Below are 14,192 nucleotides of genomic sequence, written 5' to 3' on the forward strand. Positions count from 1 at the left end.
AGAGAGAGAGAGAGAGAGAGAGAGAGAGAGAGAGAGAGAGAGAGAGAGAGGAGAGAGAGAGGACATTTATTATTATGCAACAAGAAAAAAATCAAGTAAGAGAATGAGATTGAGACATCTATATACTTTCATTTTTTTCTCTTTAATCTTTTTCTACCTCATTAGTTACTCATTTAATATATATATTTGCTTGAAATTTGAAATTAAGAAGCGAGTTAGATTGGATGACTTATTTGGTTACAACAACAAAAGGATAATGACCTTGGTATACTTATAGTAAAAAAACTCCTCCCTTCTATCATTTGTAATCGATGATAAATACTAGTTGAATCATTTCAATTGGGTTAATCCCCCTAATTTTCCTTTTTTTTTCACGTGAAAAACTTCCGTATCTTTTGATCGTTTATCTGTGTATATTTTGGATCTTTATATGACACCAAGCTGTTAAACTCTCTCTCTCTTTTGACCACCATGAATTTGTAAGCATGCAAAACTATTTGAGGTATACTTTTTGTTTTATTAGAAAGAAGAAAAATCATCTCTCTGATCTGTCTCTCTCTCTCTCATTTGTTTAAGAACTACTTAATTGAGGTAAAACAACATATATAGTTCATGAATAAATGATCATAGTTAGGCAATACATTGTTGTCATGGAACAGCCAATTCCTTATACTAATAGCATTTTTTAAAGCAAAAGCAGCAAAACCAAATTCAGTTGAGATATCCACATGCATTTTGTATTATGATGGGACTTGTTTTACTACATATATTATATTAATTTTTATCATCATTAGATATAATAGTCAATATGACCAAATTATTCGACAAATAATTTACTTATATTAAACAGTTTTGTCTAATAATTTAGTTGTATGAGGAGATAATATTTAACGTAAGAAAATAAAATTATATTAAGTAAAACTGTGTATGTCTTGACATAGAACGTATCTGAATATATATAACAATCAACTAAGAGGTTTTAGATTTGAAGCTTGCATATGTTATGTGTGAGCTTAAGGTTTTGTTTGTGACAGCTTTTTTAAAGCTTCTTAAAGCGGCTTTCTAGTACAAAAATTTAATTTTTATACTAGAAAGCTGCTTCAAAAAATAGTAAAAAAACCATCCCAAACGAAACCTCTCAAAAATCTCAAGGAAGCTCGCAAACTTCAACAATATTTGTTTCACTTTAGATGTGATTATTAAATTCTTAGCAAGTGTATATAATCATGTCTACTAAGATGTTGAAAAGAGTATGAGTAGTGATGATAACCATATAATGTGACAGGAAAAAAGGTGGTGAAGGAGACATTCTAAGTAATTTCATGTAAGATTTACTAAGAATAAATTATTGGCTTTGGGGCCACAGACACATGAAATAAAGAAACCCTAATGATGTGAAGTGGCAACAACTTGGCTGTCAACCCCATATGGAACTTTAATTAAATTTTATTTTGTATGTTTTCTTTATCTGTTGGAAGATATCTATCTTATTTCTCTCAGTTACAAAGAGAAAGGAATATATAAAGAAAATATTAGTTAGTTGCTTTAACTATCTTTTCAAAGTAGTGGACAATCTTTTTCTTTTCTTTCTTTCTTTTTTTTTTTCTTTTTCTCTCAAAGCATTCAATTGCTCAAGATGAGAAGTTTGAATGCCATATTTGTTTGATTTACAGCAAATAATAATGAGGAAAAAGGAGAGATCTAATGCTTTGAGGTTGGAGGCATCATGAAATGTAGGGTTGTGATTTGATTGTTTTCAAGAGTAAATGATGGAGAGGAAATGTTATTGATTGGGTTTGACTTTGGTTAAGGGTTGGGTTAGATTAATCAGTTTAGTAAATATTCGGTGAGTGTTATGCATTGTAGTTATTGATGTGTAATAAGAAAAAGGTAAAAGAAAGATAGCAAATGTGATTGACACGTCCATATATTCTCTTTCATTGTTTTCTCTTACATTCATATCTTTTATATCTTTAATTACTCATTGAATGGATTTATTATTCTATACGGAGTCAGGAGGGTGTCCGGAGACCAATAAAAATGTGCATTAATGTCACTTCAAAAATGTATCATGCTCGGTACCGAGCGCTTAACCGTACGATTTTCTCGTCCAATGTCCGTACGGAATAATAGCTCTATTGAATGACACCAATCTGTAATTGATTAACTATGTGGTTTTTTTTTTGAATGGGGATATCTACCCGCTGTCATCCCTTAAGAGGTGCTTGGCGGCGTAACTAATCCCTCGATAAGCTTGCCAGCAACTAGCCCCACAGGCGCAAAACCGCAATTATTTTCTCCCATTTAAGAGGTGACACCGCATGAGAGAGGATTCGATAAATATGGCCGAAAGCTCATTTTGAATGAAATTATCTTTACCATATAGGATGCAATCTTTAATGATATTTTGATGCAAATTATATCATGATAATTTTAAAATTTATAAATGAAATCTATCGAATTTCTTAAGAGATTAATCATGTATAATTTTTTTTAAATCAGTCATAATACAATTTGCATTGGGATATCCTAACACATATTTTATTCTATTCATTATCAATCACACAATCCAATGCATTTTGGCATCCATTTTTGAGTTTAGAAAAAGTCATAATGTCCTACATATTAAATCAATCATATTACAAATCAATTTAGATAAAGAACTAATATTATGAGAAGGATAATTTGGTCTAAATAAAAAAAAAATCAACATATTTGATCATGCTCACACATGATTAGTTTTTCCAAAATAATAAAAATATATCACATATTTTCATCAAATTAGTTCAAAATTAATACACAAATAAAATAGGCACAAAACCAATTATAAATAGAAAATGCATATAAGGCTAATTATAGAGATTAAATAAATATAATGTTGAAAATTTTCATCATAATCATATTTGCACCTTTAAGATAAAAAATCAAAGAATGTATTGCTTTAGTAATTGCTCACACATGATTTGACCAACATGCCATCTTAATTAGAAAAATAATATTTTTCTCACCTCTCTCTCCTCAGTCCTTTGAAGAGAGAGAGAGGGCATATAATTCTAATGTTGAAATGAACTTTATAACTATCACATTTCTATAAATAAATTTAATAACTATGAAATCTATGAACATTAAAATTAATCAAAAATCCTAACCCATATTTTCTTCCTTATGATTGTAGAAATTCATATCATGTCAAATTAAAAAGTGGCTCGATTAAGAATTTATTATTATTATTAGTTAACCAAAAGATTTATTGGTGATAACTACAAATCTAAGTCCATGAAATTATTTTTTGTTACCGTTAATGAAAATTTATCGCCAATTAAAAAACATTATTACACAAATTTATTTCTAGCTTCTTAGATGCCTAGGAGCTTAGGATTCGTTTGGGATGACTTTCTTACTGCTTCTTAAATAGCTTTATAGTACAGAAACTAAAAATTTTGTATTAAAAAGCTACTTTAAGAAACAATTAAAAAATTATCCCAAACGATGCTTTAGGCTTCATTTGGGACGGCTTTTTTCTGCTTATTGACGTAGTTTTTTAGTACAAAAATTTTAATTTTTATGCTAAAAAGCTGCTTCACGATGCTTTAGGCTTTGTTTGGGACGGCTTTTTTACTGCTTTTTAAAACGGAGTTTTAGTACAAATTTTTTTATTTTTGTACTAAAACTCAACTACTATGTTTCTCAAGAAAATCCTAATCAAAGAAGCACACGTCATCGTTCTCAAAATAATTTAAAAGGTTTCATTTGAAACGATTTTCTTACTGCTTTATAAAATTATGTTTTAATTAAAAAAATCTCTTGAAGGCAAAAAAAAAATAATAATAATCTAAAAATATCCCAAACTAAATCATTTTTCCTTCAACCTAAATAATGTTTCATTTGGGATGACTTTTTTTAGCTTTTTAAAACAATTTTTTATTAAAAAAATTTAATTTTTATACTAAAAATTCACTTTAAAAAACAACAAGAAAGCAGTCCTGAACAAAACCTTAGACTTATAAAATCATGTTCTTCCTCCGCACAATTTTATTTTTATTCATTTGAAAGGATTTTTATTTAAAAATAGGGAAAAAAAACCTAGTAGATTCCATGAGTTCTAGGTAGAAGACTTGATTTTCATAGTTTTCTTTGAAGGCTACCCACTTTTGGCTAATATGTATAGGAGGCATCCCTCTGCAAAGCCTCATACTATGGTAAAATTATTCCATGCAGATACCAGACTGTTTGAAGGTGAATCAGAAAGTCACACGTCACTCGTCTGCTGCATATCACGAATGTGTACCAACTGACGTGGCACATTTTGAGACAACTTTAAACAATCCGATATCCGCACAGAATAATTTATCTATACTATAAGCTATTTGATTTGAAATAAAAGGTATATAAAATATTTTAAATACAGAAATTTTAAAAATATTAATATTTGATTTGACGAAAAAATTTGACCTTTTCCATTGACCTTATGACTTTCCTCATACATGTAATTGATCTTATCCCTATCATATATTTATAATTACCTTTATGCCCACTTAAACTTATAACTGGCCTAAGAACAAAATACAAGGCAGAGTTTACTTCAAGCATAATGATGAAAGAAGCCTATGTCATCATCAACAGCTTCCAACATGTACATCTTTCAGGTGGAGCTATTTTGAGGCAAAAGAGATTCCATAATCCTGGTTGGTACAACCTAACAAGTGATTATGACCATCATTAGCCCTTTTGCTTTCTCTTGATGCAATGAATAAGAGAAGCACCTTGTTTTTATTAGATCCGGAAGTTGGAAAGAAGTTTTGCTTAGTAGGAAAACATCCAGGCTTCACCATCATAGTTAAATCAACATGTCTAAATCGAGGCAGCCTCGGGCGCCCGGGCGGTAGCAAGTAGGGCGCGGGCAGGTGCGCGGGTAGCCAGGGCAGGTGCTGACAGCATCAGACAGCACGATCAGCTCATTGAAAACGGGTTTCCGAGTTGACCTGACAACCCGTCAGGTCAAATCGGACCCGACCCGTTTTTCAAACGGGTCGAATCCGGGAACCTGAAACCGCCCCGTTTTTCAAATAGGTTGGGTCCAAGCCGAAATTTCCGGGTCGGGTTTTCGTGTCGCCCCTACATGGCCCTATTTCTGATTCTTTGTAAGGATAATGATTTGCTTATCTTTGCTTGTTGGTTCGTGCAACTAAATCGAAGCTTTAGAACGACTTTCTTACTACTTCTTGAACAATAATTTCAAAGTTTATGCAAGACTAAGGTTTCGTTTGGGATAGCTTTTTACTGCTTCTTAAAACAGTTTTGTAGTTAAAAAATTAAAATTTTTATACTAAAAAGCTAATTTAAGAAGCAGTAAAAAAGCGGTCCCAAACAAAGCCTAAGACTTCGCAAGCTCAAAAAGTTGATGGTAGTACAAAATAGAGAGATCAAGCCATACAATACATGCAATGATGAAGTGCAGTTATAGGATTACAATGAATATTTAAGACCTATAGTTTTCACCTGGAAAGAGTGATAAAACAGGCTTCTCAATCTGCTGTAATCTTGAGAAGATTGTGCATCACAAGCTATGGAAAGAAGGGAAACTACCATGAATTCTTACCTATTGCCTGATCAGCAGAAGCTTTCATCTTGATACACAGAAGTCGCTGATGCTTTTGAGAGGCCTCCGGTCCTGCTCCAAGATGAAAGAAAGATCTTAAGTTAAACCATCTCTCATTTAGAAAAATCTGAAGGATTTTTATTCACTGGTTCACATTTCATTGTCGATGATGTTCTTGATCATTTCCCGAGGAATCAGCCCTTCCGTTCTGATTGCATTTTTAGTTGGATCAGGGCTGATAAAGTACAAAGTAGGTAATCCCCGAACCTGTCATAGATAGGAAATAAAGATTGAAGGTTTCTCTGAACTTTGCAAAGTTAAGAATGATGAAGATGGTAGCCATGATGTACCTGCATATCTTGTGCAAGTTCATACTCATCATCTGTGTCAACCTTGACAAACAAAACATTTTCCTCATATTCTACAGCGAGCTGCAAGCCATAATTTTGTGAAATTTACAACTTAAATGGTTAAGAAACTATGGCATGATAATATTGTTTCGGTTATTTCAACAAAAAGACAAGGCTTTGGCACTTTATGGTGGTGCTAGTAAATTCAATTATGAGTGAAACCAAGGAAAAAGCCGGACAATTAAATTTGCTTGTTCAAGACTTTGTTTGAATGCTTTGAATTTGAGTGAAAAAAGAAAGGTAGAAAGTTTAATCGTTACAGATTAATAATTGTTGGAATCATAAAAAAGCTAATCTAATAATGCGCAATTTTAGACTATATTGCAGCGATGAATCTAACTAGACTAACAATGCCTAATTTCAAGCACAACCCATCCAAAACCAAAGTGAACAACGCTTGCAATGCATCAGTGCATACTAGTTACCATGAAATTCCTTGAAGAACTTATCAACTTCTCGGAATGGCTATATGACCTTCACATACCTCCACTTCATGAGCCGTTTACAACAATAGGCCCTAAAAAAGAAGAATGTTTGGACATAAAAAATGGTAATGATGTAGGTTAGCTCTCTCGCTTCATGATGGGCGCTCTGCTAGGATTTCTTCCACCTTAGCCATGCACCTCCGCACCGTCCTCTCCGGCTCTCCGACCCCGGTCTGCCCTCAAGAAAGTACATTTTCCCATTTCTCTCTGGCTTTTGTGGTGTTTTGATCCTGTTTTCTGTTAGGCCGGCCCAAGGAGGGCCAGCTGAACCGGTCCATCCAGGACCGATTTAGGTGTACAAAAGGCAGGCCAGGGGTGGGGCAGAACCAGGGAAAGAGAGAGAGATGAGTGGGGCGGCTAGTGTGATGGGGCCCACACATTAATTAGCGATGGGTTGGAGGGAAAATTTGAAATTAAGGGCTGTTTAGGGATTTAGTAGTTGTCCTTTTGCTTTAATTACTTTCTTCTTGCTAGGGTTAGGGTTATCTTGAATTTGGAGGCTGAATTTGAGATCTAGGGTTTGCTATTGGGCTCTAGGCGTTGGCTAGAGATTTGGAGAGTTGAATCTTCCTCTTGAATCGAACATTCTTATATCAGTTGTTGTCTTCTTCTCTTATTGAATTTGAAGTGATTATTCACCTTATTTCTCTTCCAATCTATAAAAATCTGCTATGTTTTGCTGTTTTTCTCTGAAATTCAGCAATTTTCTGCATTATTGGTGGCTGTTTCCTAACAATTAGTATCAGAGAAATTCGATCTAAGGAATATCAATGGCCAGAAGGAAAGTTGAAGTTTTGGAGGGAGAACTTGGACAACTCAAATCAAATTTAGAGGAGAAGATTTTTTATTTTTAGAATCGAATTGCATCTGTCAACGAAAGGATGGAGGGAAAGTTCGCCGTGGTGGAAGACATATTGAAGAAATTGCTAGAAGTTAAACCCAATCTGGCAGCATCGAAAACAAAGGAAACTACTATGAGCAATGGAAGAGGTGGGAACCCTAACATGTTTAGGGGAAGGGAAAATCCAGAAGTGGAGATCTTTGAGAGTGAAGACAGAATGCCTCCTCTATAATCACTTTCTAGAGAGGAGATGAACATTGGCTACAAAAGAATAGGTGTTGATTTTTTGAGGAGAGGGAAAGATTTCGATCACCGGGGTGCTAATGATGAAAGAAGAAGAGAGGATTTTACTGAAGGTTTTGTGTATGATCACAGGAGGGAGATCGTGACAATTTGGGAGCACCTCCTCTTCGAGGAATGGGAGGTTATGGAGGATTCAGGGGAAACGGGAGTGACCTGATGAAGGTGAGAAAGCTGAAGATACCCAACTTTGAGGGCGAAGATGCACATGACTGGATCTGCAAGGTAGAGCGATACTTTGCAGTTAACGGGCTGATAGAAGAGGAGAAATTGATAGCTGCATGAAGCATTCTCAAAATTTTTTTTAATCTTAAGCTTATTGATGAGGTCTCGGTTACCATTCTCAATATGAAGCATGTGTTGATTAAGCTGGTTAATGATTTAGATTATTGTAATGTGTTTGCTCACCAGTCTTACTTTGTGAACAATTGCTTTATGAAGCTGTTCAAATTATCTCCTATGTTTGATATTGAGGTGGAATCTCCAATAATTATTCCCATTTAGGTTTCTTTTCCCAACCTTAGACCTCACCTCTTTTCATCTCATATTCTTCATGGTTTAAACTTCCTCTTTGGCCGACCTCTTAAAATCGATCATGCCACTGCTTGTGATTCTTGGCCGTCGGTAGCTCGAGTTCTGGTTGAGTTGGATGTCACCAAACACTATCCTAACCGGGTGTGGGTTGGTCCCGAAAATTTGGGTTATGTTAAGTCTATCATCATGGAAGATTTTCCTTCATATTATTCTCATTGTAAATCACTTGGCCATTCAAAGATGGATTATAGCACCATGAATCCTATTCCTCCTAATATTCCCTCTACTAATCATATTGCGGGTAATGAGTGAGTTTTGCCATCCATTATGGAGTTTAATTCTAGGCAGGTCAATGAAAGTTTGGATTTAGCTTTATGCAATGAGGTTGTTGATGTTGGTGAGGGTCATTTAGAAAAATCTTGTGATGCTGGCAACTTGGGTCTGCCCGAACTTGTGGTTGTTCTGTGGTTCCTCCTGCGACTGTTTCGGTTAGTGATGCTGGGCTTTCTCGTCAGCCCGTGGTTTTGGCTTCTGATGGTCTAGATGCTGATGGCAATGTCAAGAAGAATTTAAGTGTTGTTAAAGCTAATATTGATGGTTTGAAGGTAGTTGAGCCTGTTATTACTATTATTGATTGTACCGTGCAAGAGACTTATGATTCTCAAACTGTTGTTGTGAAGGATCCAAACATCTATTGTCTCTCTTAAAATGGAGGTGGTTAACATGGAGTTGTGTTGTGTTAACACTATGGTGGTAAATGATTCATTTACTAGAATGCCTAATGCTATTGTTGGACCTACTATGCCCACTTCTTTCTTGATAATTTCTGAAGGAATGATTGATATCCCTATTTCTATTATTTCTCATAAGGATTTGAAAGCCCACATAGATTTGTCTTTGCTTGATCTTGTGTGATCCAATCTGATCGGCTTGAAGAGCACTTGTCCTTGCATGGTGAGGGTGAGGGGGATGAATTGGAGGGGGCCAAGGAGGAGTTTGATGATTTGTTTAATTTGAATGTGAATCACATTGTTGAGAAGGTCTTCTCCCAAGGAGGTGGCAAACGTAGGCGGTGTAAATCCAAAAGAAAGTAATGGTGATTAGGGGTGAAAACGAGTCGAGTTTGGGCACAATTGAGCTCAACTCATCAGTCTGAAGGGAGCTTAAACTCGAGCTTAAGCCCGAGCTCGACTCGTTGCATTCTAAACGAGTTCGAGCTGCTCATCTGGGTGGTTGCATGGAGCTTTGTGCCAATTACTGAGCCCGGCTGGCTTCCTCTCCTTCGTCATTGTTTGCTTTCTCTTCATTACTAATTTTGACTGTGTAATCCTACTTTGTTCTTATTTAGACTTGGTTGTATCCACCTTTTTTTTAATGAAATAAACTCACCCTTTCACAAAAAAAGGGTATGCAAATTTTTCGGATCTTGGAATTATTCTTACTAATGCAGAACATGATTTTTGGTATGTTACTATGCTAAACTAATGACATTGAGATCTACAAGGTGGTATATTCATATCATCAATTAGAGACATCACCAATAGTGGCCTCCATCCGTTGTCAAACAACTACTAGCTGTCTGGTTGGACCAAGAACTTGTTAGGCTAGCCAAAGAATAGCATTGTCTGGTAACATTTCAATTATAGAAAGACATGATCTACAAGCATGCACTTTTCCAACAATTTTCTCTATAAATCAACATGGCTTTGCAAAAGGTTAATTCAGAGAAAAAAAGACCCAAACAATCCAAAATTATTGGCGTACATAGATTTGGAAGATCACATAATTAAACTAAAAGGAAGTGGATATCATTTCCTTGAAATCGGCAAACGACAATAAGAAAATAGGAAGAAGAACACACCAAAGCTCTTTTTATTGCAAGATATATGAAAGAAAATGGCAAGATACAGCGGGATCTTCAATTGGAAAGGAAGATCCGGCTCTCCCAAATTCCTAGCCGACCGCTAGAACCCTCACAACCTAAAAAAACTGGGCAGACCTTTATTTGAAGAAAATGTTCACATGTGAAAAATTTGGCTTGGGTTCTTACTCAAAGGAAATAAAGGCAAAGACGACACAACAAGCTATCTTTGAAAAATCTTTTTGGAACACTATGGTGTATGTACTCAAAGAGGCAGACCTTTATAAAAGGCCCTTAATTTAGTGGATACAAAAAAAAAAAAACTTCGATTAACTACATATATATAAGGAAATGAAAAAGGTTCAAAGAAGTAACGCCTGCATTTTTGATCAACTTTAATAAGTATGAATACATTTTTGAAATCATTGATAGAATATGGGCCAGACAATCAATCTATCAGTGTTTGCATGAATTTCCCCATTATTAAATCTAAAATATTTTTTTGCAAAAGATAAAAAATTAGCTAATGGTTTAAATGAATGCATAGGAAGATTAACAAAGATGTTAATGAAGAAGAAAAAATTAGCAATGAATTTAGTGCAACATTTGGGGCAATTTTTCTTTTTAATTCCTTTTCCTATAAGACGAAGAACTAAAATTTTCAATTGATTGATGGCTAGCATGGCCAAGGAGTTTCATATTTCTAAAGTTTTACAATCAAGATGCTTAGCCTTACATGTAGTTTATCTGGAAGTGAATGAAACAAGAAATTTTATACTTTATAATCTTAATAATTTTTTGTTGCAACTTCATAAAAAAAGAAGAAGATGGATTATGATTACCTAAAATATTTGGTTTACGTGAAGTATGCTAAGGCCTTGAATTAAATATACAACAATCATGACATTATTGATCCAACCTCTTTAAATGATATAGATGTGCTAATATGTGGTCAATATGAAAAATGGAAGATGAGTCAGATGAAAATAACTAGTTATGGGTGAAGAAGATTTAATATGGAGCACTGTAGCAAAAGCTGATTGTATTTATAAAAGAAACTATAATATTCAAGAGAGATCTAGAGAGAAAAACTGAATGAATCCTTAAGCTTAACACTCTTGCAAATGAACATGAAGATAATGAGGGTGATGCAAAAGATGATTTTGGAGATAATGATGATGTTGATGAAGAAGATGAGGCTATCTTGTCAAATGATAATGATGATTCTCGAGATGATTTTTTTTTTTTTCAAAAAAATGAGTTCCATAAAAAAAATTGTAATATTTCGAGTCTGAGTGCTTTAGCACCTAAGCCTAAGCGTCAACATTTAATATGATAAACATCATAACTTTATTTATAAATTTATTTGTTTTTATTATAATGATAGTTTATTTTTCAATATAGTTGTCTTTCATAAATGTTCATGTATATATATATATATAGTTTATTCTTGGCAATCTAAAACCCTCATAGTTAGCATGCACATCTATTCTACAATCACTAATTTACAATTCTACAAATAAATGCATGCAAGTTTTGCTATTTCACTGCTTTACAAGTGCATAATGATGAACCTTAAGCTAATAAAAGTAAGCTTCTAAGATTAGGGGCACCATCTTCTGAAATTACAGAAACAAGTTGGTTATATAAAGCACAATTTTAATCCTTTATTATCCCTGTAAAAGATCGTGTATCTGCAGCCAGACAATTTAGCAAACAGTTGGCATGCAATATATATTAACCTCCACCCTTAACCCAATGCTTGTTTATACACTTTTAGATCGTCGATTAAATTCAAAAGATACACAGAGGAAATCTTCTGTTCCTAAAATGATAAAAAACGCAAGCAAGACGTAAAATTTCACAGGAAGCAAGGGGATCCCATAAGAAGGTAAAATGTACCATTTCGAGGTCCTGCGCCATCAGAATACAAGGTCCACACCATGTCGCATAGAAATCTAGAACAATTGGAATGCTCCTTTCCCCTCTCACTATCTCCTCTAGTTCCTTAGCCGTAACCTTTTTCTGCTTCGCCGCACCAAATGCAGCAAATCCGGACGATTCATGAAGTCTAAGAAACGAAAGAGCAAGGAATTGACAGGAAAACAAAGCATTAGTTAAGACATACCACGAGATAATCTTCTTCTATGTAGTTCTTTTTAGCAGCTGCAGCTGCCAAGGAAGTCCTACGGTTGCGGGTGGAGACAGAACGGAAGAAAGGGAGAGGAATGGTGGAGGAATTGTTAGTGCGCCGGAGAGTTAAAAGAAAAGGGGTCGCCGGAGAGGAGAGGCGGCCGCCATCAGCATACGCTACGAAGGGTAAGGGTGGCGAGCCCGGGATGCCTGCAGCCATCCTTTCAGGCTTCGAGCGTAGGACGCGAAGGACAGGTGATTGGCAGCAGCGGATAAACATTATAATGGGGGATATTTAGGGAAATTTTTTTAATATTTTTTCTAAAAAAGATAATATTATACTTTCAAATAATGCAATTTTTTAATTTATTTTTAATACATGTTTTAAAAAAAAGGAAAAAAAAAATTATAGGGATGAAATTATTGAGAATGAATAAAGTACAAAGAGGGGTATCCTTCAAATAAGAAGAGGATGTGGGTGAATGATTGAGCCTTATGAAGTTGAGATTATGGGCGTCACTTTATGACAATTTTCGAAAATTCAATTCAAATCTTATTCGGAAATTCTTATTTTGAGTTGACTCATTTAATAAACGGGTCGAGTTTGGATGGTAAATTTTATTCGGAAGTTTGGATTGTAAATTTTATTCGGAAGTTTGGATTGTAAATTTTGGATGAGTTTGGATTCAAATCTTTTTCGAAAATTTGGGTCATGTTCGAGTCAACCTACTAACTCAAAATTGACCCAAAAACGACCCACCCGCATCCTGCTTGCTCCTCTCGCCCGAACTACGTCCCGCCCGCTCCTCCTGCATCACTTATGTGTTACCGCGTCAGCCCACATCGTGTCCTACCTAGTAGCACTCCCGCCCGCACACATCCCACTCTAGCCCGCAACACATGATCGCGCCCAGCCTGCAGCACGTGATCATGTCCTGACCGGTCAAGCATGCCCTCCCGTTCGACATCGCCTGCTCTGTGCTCGCATGGGGTCCACAGGTCTGGTCGGGTCGACCCGAATTTGAGGCGGGTTGGGTCTAGGCTCATATTTATGACGTGCTCATGTAATTGGGTCGGGTTCGAGTTTGAGCAGTCGAGGATGGATCCGTTTCGGATTGGATCGGAATCCGACTCAAAAACCCACTTCGACACCCTTAATTGAGGTGTCACCTAATCTTCAGGGACTAAGGGACTAAAGATGCATGTCTTTGTTCATCGCTCACACACGAGAACTTCTTCCTAAATTCGGTTCAAATTAGAGTAGAATTAAGTTTTAACGAGGACCTAAATAAGAATATAAGCGGTTCTCATTGGGATATGTTGGTTCGAAAATACTTTGAATGATATTTCTCATATAAAAATATAACAATGATATTAGTTAATAAAATACATTACGAGGGGCAAAATTAAAACTTTCATTTATTTTTAAGTTGAAAAGAGGTGTAGGGATGCAAAAAATCAAGTTTTACCTTTTAAATATTTTATTAAATATATATTTGTTGAATCGAGAATTATCTGTGAAACCAAACTCAACTATATTGAGAATACTGGATAAAAAGAAGGCTGAGAGAGAGAGAATTCTAGAATGACAAAATAAGATTTCTCTAGAATAAATTTGTGTATTCATACTTCATCATAAAATTATCTTGGTTGGGCACGAATCTCGATGCAAAATAAGTTCGGAAACTTCAAAAATTAAATGCGAGATCATATGAACTCCGATTTCAGCGAGCTTACAGTCAAACTGAGCGTCTCGGAAATACGAATCCAACGACACCAAATTCGACCCAATCCGAGTCCAAATGGGTCCGAATCAAGGACCCGAAGCGCTGTTGGAAGTTTCAAACCGCAATTTGAGTTACCAAACGATCTCCGATTTTAATGAGCTTATACTCGAATCGAGCGGCTCGACGATACGAATCCAACGAGCCCAAGATCACCGAATTCCGACATCATTAAGGCCTTCAAATGTCCAACGAACGGTGCATGATCAAAGGATTCGATATCGGCCGTCCATTCAAAACACTCC

At 35.4% G+C, this 14,192-nt stretch overlaps 1 protein-coding gene across 4 annotated transcripts; it reads right to left on the minus strand.

The window, feature by feature from the left end:
* Nucleotides 1–5,405: 5,405 nt before the first annotated feature.
* LOC110112302 (thioredoxin-like protein CITRX, chloroplastic) lies at nucleotides 5,406–12,435 on the minus strand. Of its 4 annotated transcripts, none has more exons than XM_028696274.1 (5): nucleotides 12,159–12,435; nucleotides 11,933–12,058; nucleotides 5,950–6,030; nucleotides 5,754–5,866; nucleotides 5,406–5,671 (listed from the first exon to the last, which is right to left on the minus strand). In XM_028696274.1, exons 1-5 carry the CDS (start codon nucleotides 12,381–12,383, stop codon nucleotides 5,611–5,613), a joined length of 606 nt encoding a protein of 201 aa, XP_028552107.1. In that variant the 5' UTR covers nucleotides 12,384–12,435; the 3' UTR covers nucleotides 5,406–5,610. The 4 variants fall into 4 exon arrangements, with proteins under 4 accessions (XP_028552107.1, XP_020700138.1, XP_028552165.1 ...); XM_020844479.2 differs by having other exon boundaries at nucleotides 11,933–12,055; nucleotides 12,159–12,432; XM_028696332.1 differs by having other exon boundaries at nucleotides 5,406–5,866.
* Between the last annotated feature and the right edge of the window lie 1,757 nt (nucleotides 12,436–14,192).

Source organism: Dendrobium catenatum, unplaced genomic scaffold (assembly GCF_001605985.2).
Source record: "Dendrobium catenatum unplaced genomic scaffold, ASM160598v2 fragScaff_scaffold_8, whole genome shotgun sequence".
Classification (NCBI taxonomy): domain Eukaryota; kingdom Viridiplantae; phylum Streptophyta; class Magnoliopsida; order Asparagales; family Orchidaceae; genus Dendrobium; species Dendrobium catenatum.

What these genes read in the sequence shown, in the direction of transcription:
- LOC110112302 (XM_028696274.1), bottom strand. Translation starts at nt 12,383, where the DNA reads ATGGCTGCAGGCATCCCGGGCTCGCCACCCTTACCCTTCGTAGCGTAT. An exon ending in TAGAAGAAGATTATCTCGTG is followed by an intron (nt 12,059 to 12,158) that starts GTATGTCTTAAC and finishes GGTGCGGCGAAG; the next exon opens with CAGAAAAAGGTTACGGCTAA. An exon ending in TGGCGCAGGACCTCGAAATG is followed by an intron (nt 6,031 to 11,932) that starts GTACATTTTACC and finishes TATGGCTTGCAG; the next exon opens with CTCGCTGTAGAATATGAGGA.